The sequence below is a fragment of the Canis lupus genome, chromosome 11 (genome assembly GCF_011100685.1).
Source record: "Canis lupus familiaris isolate Mischka breed German Shepherd chromosome 11, alternate assembly UU_Cfam_GSD_1.0, whole genome shotgun sequence".
Classification (NCBI taxonomy): domain Eukaryota; kingdom Metazoa; phylum Chordata; class Mammalia; order Carnivora; family Canidae; genus Canis; species Canis lupus.
Genome location: NC_049232.1, coordinates 45557430 through 45575069, shown reverse-complemented (window position 1 = coordinate 45575069; position 17640 = coordinate 45557430). Strand labels below are relative to the sequence as shown.

Below are 17640 nucleotides of genomic sequence, written 5' to 3'. Positions count from 1 at the left end.
TCTATAAGGTCCAGATGATGTGCACGAGAAGCACTTTCTATAAGGTCTTAATTATGAAAGCATAATTAACTTGAGATGAAAACATCTCTGATTTAAAACCCTGTAATTCAGCAATGGATAGTTGAGTGAATAGTTCAGGTGCATTTTTACTCTATTATTTCCAGCAAGCTGGATCTCCTTGGTAAACCCACTAGAACTTTTTCTGTTCAGGGGTGTGATTGATACATACCTTCGTTGCACTGCAGACCCTGCCAACCTGTGGCGCAGGAACACCCATAGGGGTCTGGGAGACAGAACACATAGGACTTACATCCCTCTGGTCCACTACACCTTTCTTTACAAGTTCTGCCAAATGTGTGCAGTTCACAAGCTTTGGGGGGAGAAAAAGATGATTCAGAGTCAAATATTCAACCCCTTGAAATGTATGAGTCTTCTTTTAAGGGTCTCTCCTAGTGAATGTGGAAAATAATCCAGTCTCAGCTATGGCATGAACAGACAGTATTGATCGTCAATAAAGAACCTTTAGGAAAGGGTATCTTTTTCTAGTTCACATGGAGTTTCCACATGGCCTAATATGGTCCATGTAGTTTCTGTTCCCAAATGGTTTCCAGAGTTAAAATTCTACCTCCAGCAGTGATGGCTTTTTATTATTTCTTATTTTATTATTATTTAAAGATTTTCTTTATTTAGTCATGAGAGACACACAGAGAGAGGCAGAGACATAGGCAGGAGGGAAAAGCAGGCTCCCTGCAGGGAGCCTGATGCGGACTCAATCCCAGAATCCTGGATCATGACCTGAGCCAAAGACACATGCTCAACCACTCCACCCAGGTGCCCCAGGGATTGCTTTTGAAATCCACAGTTTACTCATCTAGTGCTCTTGACTTACCCTTCTCACAGGTTCTCCCCATAAATCCCGGTGGGCAAATGCATTCTCCTGTATCTTCATGGCAGACACCATTGTTCATACACACAGTGCAGACACGGTTACATTCAGGTCCCCACTTCTGAGCTTCACATCCTTTTAAGGAAAACAAGGCTCTGGTGAGTAGAGCACATTCACTCCATAAACCTTTAGTGAGCACCCTATAACATGTCAGTCATTTTACTGGACATTAGTAAATGAAGAGAAACAAAATACAATCTCAGTTCTCTAAAAGCTAACAGTCTTATATGAGAAATAGACAATGGAAACAGGAAATAAGGATAGAAATAAAGACAAGGAGTACTTTATCCTGTCTTAGGTATGGAAGAGGGTATAAATGAAGGCTTCTTGGAGGAGGTGGTGTGTGAGCAGAATCAGTATAACCATATAATTAGGAAAGAAGATAGGCTATAGAGTGTGTCCCAAGAAAAAGTGAGGCAAAGGAGGAAGGCCTGGCGTGTTTGGGAGCTGCACGAATGATCAGAGCCAAAACAATGGTTTTCTAACGTTGATCCCTGACCAATAGCTTCTCCATTACCTTGGAATCTGCTAGAGTTGTAAATCCCAAATGTACCCCCCATCCATGACCTACTGAATGAGAACTCTGGAGGTGGCCTAGCAATCTGTGCTTGCCAAGTCCTCCAGATAATTCTGATGTATGCCAGAGTATGAGAACCTTTGGTCTACAGTAATATAGAGAAAAGATTCAGTTAAAAAAGCAAGCAGGAGCTAGTAGCATCCACCTGTTTTTCAGGTAAAAAACATAAGAACTGAAACAAGATATACAAAACCTAAAGTATAAGAGTGGTAAAATGCTTCTAGCTTCTTATTTCCTGGATATTTCTTTTTTCTTTAAGATTTTTAAACATTAATTAATGAATTAATTAATGAAAGAGAGAGAGAGCATGCAAGTGCACGCAAGCAAAGGGAGGGGCACAAGAGAGGTAGCAACTCTCAAGCAGACCCCATGCTCATCATGGAGTTCCCACGCAGGGCTCTATCTCAGGACTCTGAGGTCCTAACTTGAGCTGAAATCAAGAGTCAGATGCTTAACTGACTGAGGCACCCAGGTGCCCCTCCTGGATACTTCTTTCTCCCATTTGGTGATTTTAGATGGTTATTTGAATCCAAGGATACCTTCTGATTAAGGAAAAAAGTCAGGGGTGTTGGGATGACCCTTTGTGGTCAGAAATTTAATTTCTCGCCTGAAAAGAACTAGTATCTTTGTCCCTGAGTATTAGTCTCAGGGGGTAAGCTTGGACCTGTGCCTACAGCTGATGTAACTTTATAATTTCTTTGGCAAGAATTCCTGGTTATCAGTATTTTCTCTAAAATAATCAGGAAGACTGTCTACACAGACCCTTCCTTTTTTTTTTTTTAAGATTGTATTTATTTATTCATGAGAGAGAGAGAGAGAGAGAGAGAGAGAAAGGCAGAGACATAGGCAGAGAGAGATGCAGGTTCCATGTAGAGAGCCCGATGTGGGACTTGATCCTGGGACTTCAGGATCACGCCATGGGCTGGAGGCAGGCTCTAAACCACTGAGCCACCCAGGCGTCCCTACATAGACCCTTTCTTACAGACTTCCACTTAATAGATAAAGCTGCAAAATGCCTAGAAGTTAATATTTACATGCCTTAATATATAAAGGGAAAAATACTTCTGCACAATTAGTGATTTCTTAAAAGCCAGACCACAGGTTATTTACAGGTGTTTAAAACTAATGATGGCAGCCCATGGAGAAGAAAATGGGCGTCCTGTTACATTAAACTATTATCTCTAGGGCTCTACGTATCTATAGACCTTTCTCAGCTTCTCCCCTACTCCTGGAAAAGATAAAAGAATAAAGCTTGAGGGGAAAATTGAGGTGATCTCTTGGGGATGGAGAAGCCAGGAAAAGAGTTCGTTGATAAGCAACAAGATGCAATCAGGTTTCTATTAATTTTCTTTAAAAGCCCTGAGGTTTTATATTTTAGGAAACCAAATGTTCATGCATACAGAGAGAAATCCTATAAACTCAATGGTTATAATAAATCTTTTGTCAGAGAATTTATATTGAAAAGAAATCCTATAAATACAACCAGTGGGATTTTTCACACAAAGTCTTTATGCACTGATATTTTCCTAGATTTCAATTTTGTCCTGAAGAGATGCCTACAGTTATGAGAAATAGACAAATGCCTTCAGCTGTACCTCATTGCTTAAAACATCAAATAAATCCCACTGGGGAAAAATACTCTTAAATGGGATGATCATAGCCTAACTCAAACTTTTTTAGAATTATTTTAGATATTTAGCAGTGCTTCTCAAACAATTTCACCAAAATACCCCTAATAGCAAAGGAATTACCATGTGCTCCTAGCAATCTCAAGAGATAAGCTAGAGATCAAAATGTGTTTTGAAATCTTTCACTTTGTATTAAAAGTTCACGTAAGTTTCACATTCTAGTCTATATTAAGTCATGTTTGTTTTGACATTTTAAAAAAAGTTAAATCTTTTACCATATGTCAACGTCTGATGTTTCTGCTATTACTAGAAAGTGTCCCCATAAACCCTAGACTCTGAGTACCCCCAGTACGTGGTGTTGTATTAGACTAGAGAGAAGCCACCTAAACAAAATGAAGGCAAACTGTGCTTTTGCCACTTGGACTCTCCATGAGAGTAGGGAATAAGAGAGGATTCCATCTGCCGAAACCAGATGAGCTACACTTTTCATACTTATAATGTCATAATGCAAAACTATTTCTCCATTTACCTATGTAACTACTCTGAGAATTACCCAAGGGACAGTGATTCATCTTTTTATCCCTCGTATTTTCATACCAAAATGATGCTGGGCACAGAGTTATAATCAATATATATTTGTTGAATGAACAAACAAATAAATATAATGCAAAGCAAAATTGTTCATAAGTTAGAGATTCCAATCATTAGAAGAATGACAGAGCAACCCAAATGCTCTGTCATCTAAGTAGACCTGAGTCGTTTAATATCATGAATACTTGGTACAGCCAAGAAAATTCAAGGGAAGTTTTGATAGTTGTAAAAGGGTGGGGGTAGAGTTTTTACTAGTTCTAACTCATGCGCATTTTTCAAAAATGAGAATAGAAATGCCATTTGACAGTTAAATAATCTGGAATGTGTGGTATTTACAGGAGGCTTAATGTGGTTGTTGTTTGGGTTTTTTTAAGGAATTTATTTTTTTATTTGAGAGAGAGATCACGAGGAGAACAACAGAGGCATAGAGGAGGAAGGAACGGGAGGGGGAACGAATCTAAAGCAGACTACTTACTGATTGCAGAGCCTGACAAGGGGCTCAATCTGACAACCTGAGATCATGACCAGAGCTGAAATCAAGGGTGGGAAGACACCCTTTATCCCGGTAATTCAAATGTTGGAAATAAAAGAAACATTGCTGAAGCATAGTTAGAGTAAGAGTATCCCTCTGGAAAGAAAGTTCATCCACCCCTACCCATGCTGAGCGCCCCACATCTTCTCTGGGGCCTATCTTTTCTGGAAACTTGCTTTTCAGTTGTTTCACCAATTTTTTTGGAGTCCTTAGTATACTTCCAACCAGTCCCTGGTTTTTGCTTAAGTAGCCAGAGTCAGTTTCTGTTACTTGCAGCTAAAGATCCTAACAACCAAATCATCCCAGATTGTGGCCTTTCAATCACTTACTCCGGACGATCAGCCTGGTGAAGGCCGAGGTGAAGAGGTTTCCTCCTATGTACCTGGCTGAGTACACTCCAGCATCCTGGGGCTGAGCATGAGGCAGATGCACTTCTAAAATATCAGGTACCTCGTGCCGGGGCACTGAGTGGATGAAGGAACCTAGCAAGGGAGAAGAGTAGAGAACAGTGGGTCACACACAAACACTCCTGTTTCCCCATCTGGCTCCCCAACTTCATCAGTTGTCTCTGACTGGATATAGCAAATGTGCCCTAGCATACTGGATGTGGAAGAATGAAAAGGCTGAGCCATTTAATGCTCTCCTCAAAATTGAGAAAGTTGTGGTGACAGAGCAGATAGGTTGGTCTGTACCGTCTACCACCAAATAGATGAAGATAGAGCTAAGGCTAAAGTGTTTATCTTCTGCAGAAAAAGATGAACAAGTAAAGGTACCCCTGCCAACTAATCCATTAACCAGGAGATACCTAGAATCACTACTCCAATCTGGAAGTCCTATCCCCCTACAGAACTCAGAATGGTCCCCATCAATACTTCAGCTGGATCAGACAACTGCCACCAGATGGTGCCAAACCACAGTTGGACCTGGACAGATTTGTAAGACACAGTTGGATTTCCAGACCTAGTGCCAGTTGGCTTCCCAAGCTCAGTCTTGTAATTTCCTTCACCTTGCAATCAAGCAACATCACATTTTTCATGGCTGAATTTGGGACCTCATTTATCATCATGATGGGGTTTTACTGTACATTCACAATTTCTTATTACACATTCATAAATATAGAATGTATGTACATTCATGTCTGTATATGAATCTCTGCTTTAAGCAACCAACCACATTGCCTGATAGAGCTTCTTTAGTAAGATTTAACTGGCTTACATCATAATGGCTTTGCTTCAAACATCTGCCCCTAAGACTGCACCAGAATGATGACCCAATACGTCTCATGCTATCTGATTTCTCACACCTGGTGCTTGTAGGAAACAAAACATATACTCACCATTTTTGTAAATCACTGCATCTTCTTCTTTCAACAACACCTTTTTGAAAGATATGTTCACATTATCTCCCCTGTCCACAGTCATGGTTAAAGTAGCTGGTAGAAAGGAAGCTTTTAAGAGAGAGAAAGAAAACAAAAAAATGAAGTCACATATTTTCTTCAGGAGCAACTGAACTTTGAACTTCAGATGATGAGGGCTGGCCCTTGCCAGAATTCGATTGATTGGTAGGACAGGAAAAAGGGGAGCTAATGTGTCTTAAACTTCATTAAGTTTTTGAAAAATGTGATGAAAGGAATAGTCATTTTCTTTGTAAAAATGTAAATATATACATACAATATGCATATACACATTTTTTTCCCAAAAACTCATTGGGGAGATGGGGACATTATGTTGACGAATATCTGTTGTCAAAGACCTGATATTAGCTCTCAACTATATTAACAATGAATCAACCATCTTTCTCCAATCTCTACCAAGTTTTCTCAAAGTGGAAAAGAATAGAAACGGTTAGACATTTGCCAAATGGCTCTTCCCTTTTGGGTCATGGACCTTTTGGGTTGTGTTGATCCAACTAACTCTAATTGCTTTAGAACACCCCAGGCATTTCTCAAATGGAATCAGCACAATGCTGGACTTATTACTAATGGTGTAAATATTAGGATATTGGACAATAAGGCAAAGATGGGACCCTTCTTCCCCTTAATTATATATAAAATATATATTATATAATATAAATATATAATCAAATGTATAGAGATACACACATACTGACATAGTTATGGAACTGGGCAGTACTGAGAGGACCCTGGAGAAGCCATTGTATATTTGACTTATAAAACTCTTTTGGAAACATCTGTCTTTTTGTCAGTCGTGGAAGATAACATTGCCCAAGTGCTTTGGTTTGTTGGACAAGATGTGTGAATAAAATCTTCTAACATTCTCCCAACCACAACAATTTCTTAATTCCCTTAATTTACATCATAATCTACAGAGACACACAATTACAAAAATAAGAGGGGGTTAACTTTAGGCTTTTTTGAGGTAAGCCATTTTTTTAAAAAAATTAGCTTTATTGAGATATAATTGACATGCAAGTTAAGCCAATTTTTAAAACGTAACAATCAGCACTAAAAGAAGAGAATTGGGACATATAACTTTCCTAAACATGGAGGGCAGGAGAAACATGAAAGCCTAGAAAAAAGCCCGAATAAAAATCAAATCATAACAAACAGAAAAGATAGATTCTGCCAAATGTATGTCAAAAGCCAGAGAACCCTAGAATGAATTTTTTTAAATACATATATAATACACATGCTTTTTCATGACCTGCATATTAAACATAATAACACATAAGATTGTAAATAAAGGGATAGAAAAATATATACCAGACTTATATGAATTGAAAGAAGCTGGTATTACAATATTTATGTCAGAAGAAAATTATTTATTTATTTTTAAAAGATTTCATTTATTTATTCATGAGAGATGCAGAGAGAGAGAGAGGCAGAGACACAGGCAGGGGGAGAAGCAGGCTCCATGCAGGGAGCCCGATGTGGGACTCGATCCCAGAACCCTGGGATCACGCCTTGGGCCAAAGGCAGACGCTCAACCGCTGAGCCACCTGGGCATCCCTAGAAGAAAATGGTTTATTCTAAAGCCAAAACAAAATTTTTGGGATAAAGATGGTCTTTACATGATGATATAATAAATGGAAGAAATAGTAATCCTGAACTTATATATGCATCTAACAATAGCTCCTAAACCCATGAAACCAAAACTGACAGAAGTAAAGAAAGAAATGGACAAATCCACACTGTGGAAACTTTCAGAAACTGATTCATCAAACAGACAAAAAATTTACTAAGAACAAATAAAGAAAAACTGTATAATGCAATTAAAGATCTGTTGGATATTCATGGATCCCTGTACCCAGCCAGCTGTAAGAACACATGTTCAAGCATATTGTCTCCCTTATTAAGCCACAAAGCCCATCTCCATAAATAACAAAGAATCAATATTCTATAGAACAAATCCTCTGACCAGAAGCCACCTAAATTAGAAATCAATAGCAAAGCACTCTCTACCCTAAGGTTTGGATCCCCATGGAGTTTCAACCTAGGAACCAGCCTGCTATGGAGCACGGGGTCAGTCAGCCTTCTTTCCTGTCTCCTCTGTGGCTTTCAGACTAGTGGCTTGAGAGAGGCTGATTAGGTATGGAGCACGTCATGGGTTTAGAGGGCTACCCTGGGGGCAGGAGATGCCTGCAACTACACTCAGAAGGACTCAGCTATAGGTTCATCTACTTGTTCTTCTCGGTGTGTGCTGACCCAGGCACAGGGCCCTGCCAGGACACCCACAAAAATGCCCCTTGTGACATGAGGCATACATACCTAGAGGGAGAATGGGGTGGGTCAAAGGGCACTGGGAGTGTGGAAGACAGTCCTAGACTTAAAGCTGTGCCCCCTCACCCCCTTACTAGATCTCTTTGAAGGAGTTACTTAACCTCTGAATATCTCAGCTTCCTTCTCTGTAATTTAGAAGTACAAGTATTTACTTTGAAAAGTTGCTGGGAGCATGAAATGATGTATTCCAAACCCCCAGGTACTTAGAAGAGTTCAGTATCCTTCCGAAATATAAAGAAATGGCAACACGGCTGGGCAGCCATCTGTCACCTGGGTGCAGGTGGCCGCTTTCTTGAAGGTACTAAGAGGGATGGAGCATTCAGGGAAGGCAGGGAGGGACCACGGGCAGGGGGACCTGATGGAGCTCCTGCTCACAGTGACCAGGTGCTTCCCTCAGCGATCCTGACGTGTGTGGCGCTTGCTCTCTGTGGCATGTTCCCAGGCCCCTGTAACAATCTTTTGTGACCATTTTATACTGTTGTTCCTTTCTCTGTGGTTTGCTTTTACTTTCTGCCCCTTTGTGTGACAATGTAATCATGGAACTGACCATAGAACTTCTCACTCAGCATTGTATCCTGAAAAGGAATGGACATTTGCCACAGGCTCCACTCCAATGGGGCTTTTCTTTTCCCCCCCGCTCCGTAGTTCTTTGTTGTTTCAGATTTCGTGGCTTTTAAGCCCCCTCTTTTCTTAGGTAGGTTTCTACCTAAGTGGTTATAGCAGAGTTCTACTGCTATCCAGCCTGTCCCTTCCTGCATGAATGGCTCCAGGTTGACTGTTCTCTGCTGAGTACTAATAAAGGAATCTACAACCTTCATGCTGTACTTGGATGACACAGGAGCCCAGCTTGGACACTATGCAGATTAATGTCATGTGACTTGAATGGATCATAAAAACAATAAGCACCTCTCAATAGTGCTATCAGGCCCTACTTTTTCTAAGCACTTTACACATATTTAATTTTCACAATATCTCCGTCAGATAGGTACTACGATTATCTTAATTTTACAAATGAGAAAATGAAGGTACAGAGGTAAAGTAACTTGTCCAACTACCCAGTAAGTTCATAGGAGAGTTAGGATTTGAACTAGGTTACTTGGCTGTGGAAGCCTTCCATAGGTTATTCAATGTTAGCACTCCAGAGGCTTTAAAGTTCTGGCACCTCATTTATAAATGAGATCGCTAGGGCCTGAATTTGAAGATGGCTTGTTCAAGGTCATTTGGATGGACTAATTGACAGAACTTAACTAAGAATGTGATTTGCGTATTCTGTAAGGGTTGGAGAGGAGAATAGATGGTAGTAACAGTTATAAATAAAGATGTTTCTCAAGATGCAATACAACTGAGTTCAATTTTGGGTGTCTCCTTTACTGATAAAGACTAAGGGTAATAGTGGTGTTCTATGTCCATTATTATTTTGTACAATTTCACAACCGTGCTATAAAGAAGGTAGGTATATCCGCTGGCTACCCATGTGGGAGACGGAGTTAAGGGTGACTTTGCTCCTTACCCAAGGCTTCCTGACCGTGAGTCTGTGTGAAAGTTGAGACACAAACTCAAGACACCCACACATTCAACAACACTAGCTCTTCAGACCCTCTTACTCCAGGCCCACTGTCTTAGTTCTCAGTTGCAGCCATTCTCAACCATATGCAGTTCTGCAAATGGACCACGTTATCACTCACGACCAAGTCATAAACTTCCTCCTTCCCTTCCCCCATGTCTAACCACATCCCACTCATCATCAGTCTCCATGTAGATGTCTGTTTCTCTAGGGACCTTACATATCTCCTGTGATCCGGGGTAAGTACCCCAAGGCTGTTCTCCCAACGCCCTGCACAGCTCCATTCCAGGCCCCACACAGTGCAGCTCCCCAGCTAGACTGAACACTCCAAGACCTAAGTTCACATCTGTTTCGAAGGGCAGCACAGGATGTGAGTTAGGGCCTGGCTTCTGGGATCAGTCTGAGGCAACCTGTCCAGGCCCAACAATGGAAACCAGGTGTGTGAATGCACCTAAATTGCAATAGCTGTAAGGCCCATCTCTTAATACAGGGTCGTAACAGTCCTCACCAGACACACATTTCAGTAAAGTCTAACTTATATAGTAATGTATATAAAATTGCTAGGGGAAATGTCATGTACCTAAGTTTTCAAGAAATGTTACCATCACCACATCTCCCACATGTGACACAAAAAGAGGCCCTAAGAATACTTGGGGAATGAAAGGAATAAATGAATGAATCTGATTTCAAGTTTTCCTATTTTCTTTATGCTTTTAACACATTCATTCATATTATTTAAATACAAATGGCTTGCTCCTCTTTATTAACTTCACAAATCACATTTGGAAGGTTTGATGATCTTAAAGTACAGCTATTTCTCAAATGAAAATAGGAAGGAAATAACCTATGTTTCTTCCAGATGGAACACTCTGAGACAGCAACTTGGCTGTGAAAATGTTTCAAACTTCATTTATACCTCCCTACCCCCAAATGAAATCACCAGTGAGGTCTGAACAAATTGCTTTTGATTTTTTTGCATGATGCCATTGATAAAAAACAGTTTGACCATTTGGCGTGTGAGAGCCAATTTAAGCATGTTTTGGCACATCTCAAATGGATTTTCCACTTCCTCCCCAGATGCACGAGTCAGCAGCAAGCAGGAATACATCGATGTTTATCCTATCCTGCTATGTCCCTGGGCAGGCGCCTCTGAGATCCCACAATGTTTTACTAGGGAATTAATAGTGTCACGAAGACATAGATGCGAAGGTTTTCCTGATTCACCATAAAGGATATTACTTTCCTCCTGCCTTATTTCAGCTACTGGATGATCAGCAAAATAAACAGAATCCGTTCAACAGCCTGAGATGTTGCTATTACAATGCAGGAGAGAAAGCACTACCTATTTTTCTATTTTTATAAATTTCCATAATTATGTTAATGGATGGTATTAATTTTTTCTACAACCGAGTAGAAAAATAGTCTTACTAAAATTATTGCTTATTCCTAGGCATTGTGATGATTATTGAAGATTTACTATGAGCCAAATATATTGGTGGTCTCATTTAGTTCTCGAATGTATGTGGTAAAATTCCTCTCTCTGTTATTTTTTTTTTAAGATTTTATTTATTTATTCATGACAGAGAGAGAGAGAGAGAGAGGCAGAGACACAGGCAGAGGGAGAAGCAGGCTCCATGCAGGGAGCCCGATGTGGGACTTGATCCCGGGACTCCAGGATCATGCCCTGGGCCGAAGGCAGACTCTAAGCCACCCAGGTGTCCCCAAATCTTCATTTAAACACATTCATGAGAATTGGCTTTTTGTACACACCACCTTATTTAAAACTTAAGATACTGTTATTCTCGTTTCACAGATGACGAAAAATGAGACCAACAGATATTAAGTGGCTTACCCAGAGCTGGTAAGTAGTGGAGACAGAATTAAAACTCAGGTGAATAAGAGTCTGAAAGCCATCTTCTCTCCACACTCTCTCACTAGCAAGCCTGCCTTTACCTCATTTAACTGAATTTAAGCTCTCCTTAACCTTCACTGGCCTAGACTTTCAGTTTGAAGCAGTCATTAGAGCTGGTCTTTGACTCCCAAAATTCCAGTTTAATATACTCTCCAGGTTCTTATTTTCACAGTCAAGCACAGGCTCAGGTCAGCCTGAAAAGGGCACAGTGGCACTTCAACATTTCTTTCCTATAAAGCCACTAGGGCACAAATCTCAGATTATCTTCATTCAGAATGTGGAAATGTCAGCAGAAAGGCATAACTCTTTATACAAGTCAAATCCCGAATGACAATGTGAAAAATAATAGAGCTGACTTTTTAGCCATGATAGCTTTGGCACACCTCACATCCCTTTGTTCAAACTCTCTTCCCTCACCGGAGAGCTGCATTCCTGGGAATGTCTGTTGTACACTTTTCCCACTCACCCTAGTGTCATTTAAAGGTGACCATTACAGTTTTGCTAAGAAAACCTTTTCCTTCATTTGTAATGAATAGTGATTTTTATCACTTTTGACTTTAAAATGAGCTTGCTGCTTTCAAATCTTTTAATTACGGACATTAACAAATTCAAAGAAATGTTTTCAGGTGGAATGTAGCTAGGGGCTGACTCTAAACCCTTGTTACCCAAAGTATGGTCCACAGCCCAGAGGTACCTTATCACCCGGGACCTTGTTAGAAGTGCACAATCTCAGGATGCTCCTCAAGCACCTACTGAATCAGAATCTGCATTTTACCAAGACCCACAGGTGATCTATCTATAAGCATGTTCAACTTTGAGAAACACAGATCTAAAAAATGCAGACTCCTATATTAAAAAATTGCCAATCAGAGATATGTGTAGAGGGGTGTTATTTATATGGATCACTTTTGCAATTAAAAATCAGCCTCTGAAGAATTCACAAGGTCATTATCTCCTGAAAAGACACGTTCTCAGGCCACTGTCCCTGTGGCTATGATGACATCAATCTAGAAAGGACCTCTTTGCTATAGGTATGATCAGTCCAGGGAAAAAAAGGGCTGATGCGTGAGTGGCCAGATTATTCCAGCCAGGACAAGGAGAGGTCATATTTGCTGGAATTCTGTGCCTTCCTCCCAGCAAGTAGCACCAAGATACCAGAAATCTACCAGCCTGTCCAGGCCTGGGAGACTTAGGGCAAAATAGAATCATTAAATGATATTCACAATACTGTCTCCTCCAACTGCCATCAATTTGTTGGACTGGCCTAAAGATTTAGCTTAGAACCACTTGTATTTTGGGAAAAAGGCTCCATCACATCACTGCCTTGTGAGGCAGTAGCAAAGAGTAATATGCCCCTTTGTAGAAGCCTCTCAACATTTCCCTTCAAAGTCCTGGTGTTCTGGGAACTAAGTGTGGTTACTCAACTTATAAAATGAAATCATGGTCTCTTTTCCAAGAATGTTAGCCTGCAAAAAGGGCCCCAATTCTTCATCCCTCCCTGTCTCCATAATCTTTGCCATTTAATTGTGTGATGTCCATCCATTCCAACTTTAGGCTCTGCTATTGGACTTTCTTTGGGCAATAAAATGAGATAGGAATGAAAGCATACAATACTGAGGCTAAGTCTCAAAGAGCCTTGTATGTTTCCCCTGTTCTCTTGCACGTCTGCCATCTCCGTGAGAAGACCCGGGTTAGCCTGCGAAGGGATAATAGAGGCATGGAACAGAGCCAGGCTGGCCCAGCCAAGGTCTCCAGTCAGCCAACAACCATGTGTGAGAAAGCCCAGTCAAGGATAGCCGAGTCACCCAATCAGCCCACCTGCCTTACACTCTCAAGTTAGAAATGCTTACTGTCGGGATCCCTGGGTGGCGCAGCGGTTTGGCGCCTGCCTTTGGCCCAGGGCGCGATCCTGGAGACCCGGGATCGAATCCCATATCAGGGCTCCCGGTGCATGGAGCCTGCTTCTCCCTCTGCCTGTGTCTCTGCCTCTCTCTCTCTCTCTCTCTCTCTCTCTCTCTGTGACTATCATAAGTAAATAAAAAAAAAAAAAAAGAAATGCTTACTGTCGTGTGCCACTATGACGGTTTGCGGTTGCGTGGTACACAGCGTTACTGGAACAACAGATAACCGATAGAGTAAGTAACCAAGTTGAGTTACGGATAGGTGCTTCCCTCTTAAGTTCTTAATTTCTACCACATTGTCCCCTGAAAACATTAACTTCTGTTAAGAATACACAGGGGCAAGCAAAATGAAGAATCTAATGAAAAATCATCAAGAAAGCTCAAAACAGCTTATATGTTGGCATGGACAGTTGTCTTCATTGCTATTTTCCTATTACATATTATATATGTAATTATATTATTATATGTTATATTATATTATATATTATAATTATATATTATATATATATTATTATATATTTATTACATGCATGTAATAAAGGCCATGGAGCTCTTAGTACAATGTATAATATACTTCATTCCATCTCATGACCTAGGCAGGCGTCTAGTGAAGGGGTCGAATGTGAGCCAGATGGCCAGGCTCTTTTATCCCGGATACTGTGACCTAGAGACAGCGACGCTGGAAAAGCTCAGACACGGTCTCCCAGCCCCACACCCACACGGTCCATGCCCGGTCTCTGACTGAGCAGCTGCCGAAGCGGGGGCTGTGTGGGAGTCTCAGTGGGCCTCTCGTGCCCCCGACTAGGGGGCATATTACCTTGCTGGCGCATCTTCATGGTCCGGATCCTTATTGCTTCTCCTCGAACTCGTCCTTCACAGAAATAGGCACCGTTGATTTTACTAGCCTTTTCTCTCTTCCAAACGACTTTTTTAGCCCATTCTCTGGTCACATCTTGAGTAACTTCCAGGGGATCCTGGTGCTGGTTCATTAAGGCTTCAAAGTCCCTTCCTATAGTGATGGGCTCGTGTGGACGCCACCCAGAGGCGATGCAGGTGAGGGATGTTTCCGCATCAGACACCAGAGGTAGGGAATTGATCAAGATCAGGTCCATGGCACTGTCCACCATTCCTAAAAAAGAAAGAAGGTGTGCAATCTATGAGGAAGGTTATTAACATGGCCCGGCAGGTAACTGGTGCTTATAAAGCTCTGGCTAAAAATAGCTTGTGAGGGACACCTGGGTGGCTCAGCGGTTAAGTGCCTGCCTTTGGCCCAGGGTGGGATCCTGGAGTCCCGGATCAAATCCCACATCGGGCTCCCTGCAGGGAGCCTGCTTCTTTCTCTGCCTATGTCTCTGCCTCTCTCTCTCTCATGAATAAATACATAAAGTCTAATAAACAAACAAACAAACAAACCTTGTGAGCAGTCCTTCAAAATGCTACTCTTCCATGGGACAAGATCCAAAACTCTACCATGGCATCACCCAGACACTACTAACCACTCCTGCCCCACTGCTCACCGTAGCGGCCATGGACTATCAGCTATTCTTCATCCCCAAAACGAAGCTGTGCATTATATCTCTACCCACTACAGTGTCTGTGACATTAGTTAGGTATTCAGCAATGCTTGCTGAGTTGAGATAAAGTCATAATAATAGCATTACTGTCATTAATTATTAATAATTATCATTAATTATTAAAAGTTAACAATAATGTGGTAATGCCACAATAAAGTATTCTCAAGAAATTTATCAACTATATACACTGTATGCTAACTTTAGAGACTGTCATCGTTATCAAAGAATTCCCCAAGAGAGGGACTGAGTGACGTCCACATTTCCTTCTGAGCTTCATTTGCCTCCTCTTCAAAATGAGGCTAACAAGGGTGCCTGGGTGGCTCAATTGGTTAAGTGTTTGCTTTCTGCTCAAGTCATCATCCTGGGGTCCTGGAATCCAGCCCCATGTCCAGTTCTCTGCTCAGCAGGAGAGTCTGTTTCTCCCTCCCCCTGCCCCTGCTCTTCCTCTTCTTCTTACTCACTCTGTCTCTCAAATAAATAAATCTTTTAAAAAATAAAGTTATTTTTAAAAAATGGGGCTAACAAGACTCATCTTGGAGGATTCTTATAAAGATTAAATGAGATAAAGTACATAACTTAACTAAGCACTATGTCAACTATATAAGATCTATAATGATCATTATTTCTGTTCTTTATTCTGTTTCCTGAACATGTAGGCCCAAACCTCAACCCTCCCCAAATGTAGACTCTTTTTTTTTTTAAGAAAAAAATATTTATTTACAAGTATCTAAATACTTATTTATTCATGAGACACACACAGAGAGAGAGAGAGGCAGAGACACAGGCAGAGGGAGGAGAAGCAGGCTCCATGTAGAGAGCCTGATGCGGGACTTGATCCTGGGAATATGGCATCAGGCCCTGAGCCAAAGGCAGACACTCAACTGCTGAGCCACCCAGGTATCCCAACCCTCCCCTAATGTAAAAACAAAATCCTATCTGGCCTTTAAAAGTTATTCCATAAATGATGAAGCACATTTTAGAAAAGGAAATCCTTTCTTTTCACGTTCTCTTCCTTCCTTCCCTCCCTCCCTCCCGTCTTCTCTTCTGATTTCTAAGATGAACAAATGAAATCTGTGCCTATTCTCTGCTCTTGTTGAGTATGAATACTAGGGATGGAGGATATTCTTTCTCCAGTAATGGTTGAGCCCCACATCTACATACAATGACCAGGGTACTAGACAGGTCAAGCACAATGGGTGATAAAGACCAACTGAAGTCTCAGAGACCTTTGTGAAGATGTAAAGTGATTCAAGTAAACTCCATGTTACTTCATTTAATACCCATTAAGTTCTGCCAACAACCTGTGAAGCATGCACCATTATCATATTTCAATATGAAAAAAATGAAGGCTCAAAAGATTGAGTAGCTGATTCTATCTTCCACAGCTACTGAAGTCCTAGCTGGAATTCAAACTCCCATAGGTCTTTCAGTTCCTTAGTTACATCACCATGCCCTTTTCCTCCTCAAAGATTTTGTGCATGCTGACCTCTGTGCCTGACTCCACTTCCCACATGGCTAACTTGTGCTCATTCTTTGAGTCTCAGTCTAAATACCTTTCTCATAGATGGTGTCCCTACCTACTTGATCTAGACTATCTATACACTCTCATCCCATTATCCTCTAATTCAGTCTTCTGTTTGTTTCCTTCATAAATATTACTACAATCTGTGGCTATTTTATTTACTCTCTCTTCTCTTGGATGGCAAGTTCCACTAAGACAAGGATTAAAGCTGTTTTTCACATTGACATATATAGGAATATCTGCCTAGCCTCCACATTTAAAAGACTTAATAAATATTTGTTGGATGGATGTGTGGGCAAATTTTATTCCAGATCTGCTTGATTCAAGTTTACCATTCCCACTTCTAGAATAATGAGGTTAAAAGTGAAAGTGTTCTTCTGAATCTAAACTGAACTCCTTGCCATATTTAGAAGGCTGTTCTGAGAATTGCTGAGTTTAAAAAGGAAAAAAAAAAATAAATGTTATGGTCTTTATAAAATGTCATAGAAAGGTGCTCGTTGGTTGCTGAGTATTTAGGATTGACTGGTATTCATTTACCATATCTTTTTTGAGTCAAGCATTATGCCTGCCATGAAGTCCTCGTACATTTTTTTTAAAGGCAACTGCCAGTGTTGGATGTGTGCCGTGATGTTTTGAGAATGATCTATTAGGAGTTAGGTTTCTATCCAGTTAATTAAGAAGAATGTCAAAGTCAAGTCAATGTAAATGGGAATGTAAACTCAATACATAAGATTGAGAGAGAAAAATCTTGCCTTGAATCGGTTTCCAAACCTGATCCTGAAGCATCTATCTTGTTTCAAGCCTCAGTGGTAACTTTAAGATCTCTAGAGAACAGACAGGGGTTGGGATAAGAAAAATGTTGTAAGAGAGAAATAAACTAGGAAATCTAGCCGTGGAATTACAACCTCCAAAAATAACACTGGAGTCCAACTCCCCTTCCACATGTATATCCAGCTGTGCCTCTGAGTGAACACCACCTAGTCTCCCGCACTCACTCATTCCAGGCATGTTCCCAGAAAGAGTCATCAGAGGAAGGAAACACTGTAATTCTTTCAGCTCCAGTTCAATCCAGCCTCATTTCTAGGACCAGTTGAGTGACTTGCCAAAACCAAGGGATCTGCTCTGAACTCACTGAATTATACTGGCACTGGATG

At 40.9% G+C, this 17640-nt stretch overlaps 1 protein-coding gene across 4 annotated transcripts in view; it reads right to left on the bottom strand.

The window, feature by feature from the left end:
- Nucleotides 1-17640, bottom strand: part of TEK (TEK receptor tyrosine kinase) — a 98493-nt gene that overhangs the window by 41901 nt on the left and 38952 nt on the right. For 2 of the 4 annotated variants that reach the window (XM_038552567.1, XM_038552568.1), the window contains exons 2-7: nucleotides 14208-14519; nucleotides 13553-13600; nucleotides 5611-5721; nucleotides 4604-4756; nucleotides 890-1021; nucleotides 230-370 (exon numbers count right to left, since the gene is read on the bottom strand). In XM_038552567.1, coding sequence (XP_038408495.1) covers nucleotides 230-370; nucleotides 890-1021; nucleotides 4604-4756; nucleotides 5611-5721; nucleotides 13553-13600; nucleotides 14208-14519 — 897 coding nt within the window. The remainder of the gene's footprint in view (nucleotides 1-229; nucleotides 371-889; nucleotides 1022-4603; nucleotides 4757-5610; nucleotides 5722-13552; nucleotides 13601-14207; nucleotides 14520-17640) is intronic. The other 2 variants (XM_038552569.1, XM_038552570.1) reach the window with 1 other exon arrangement.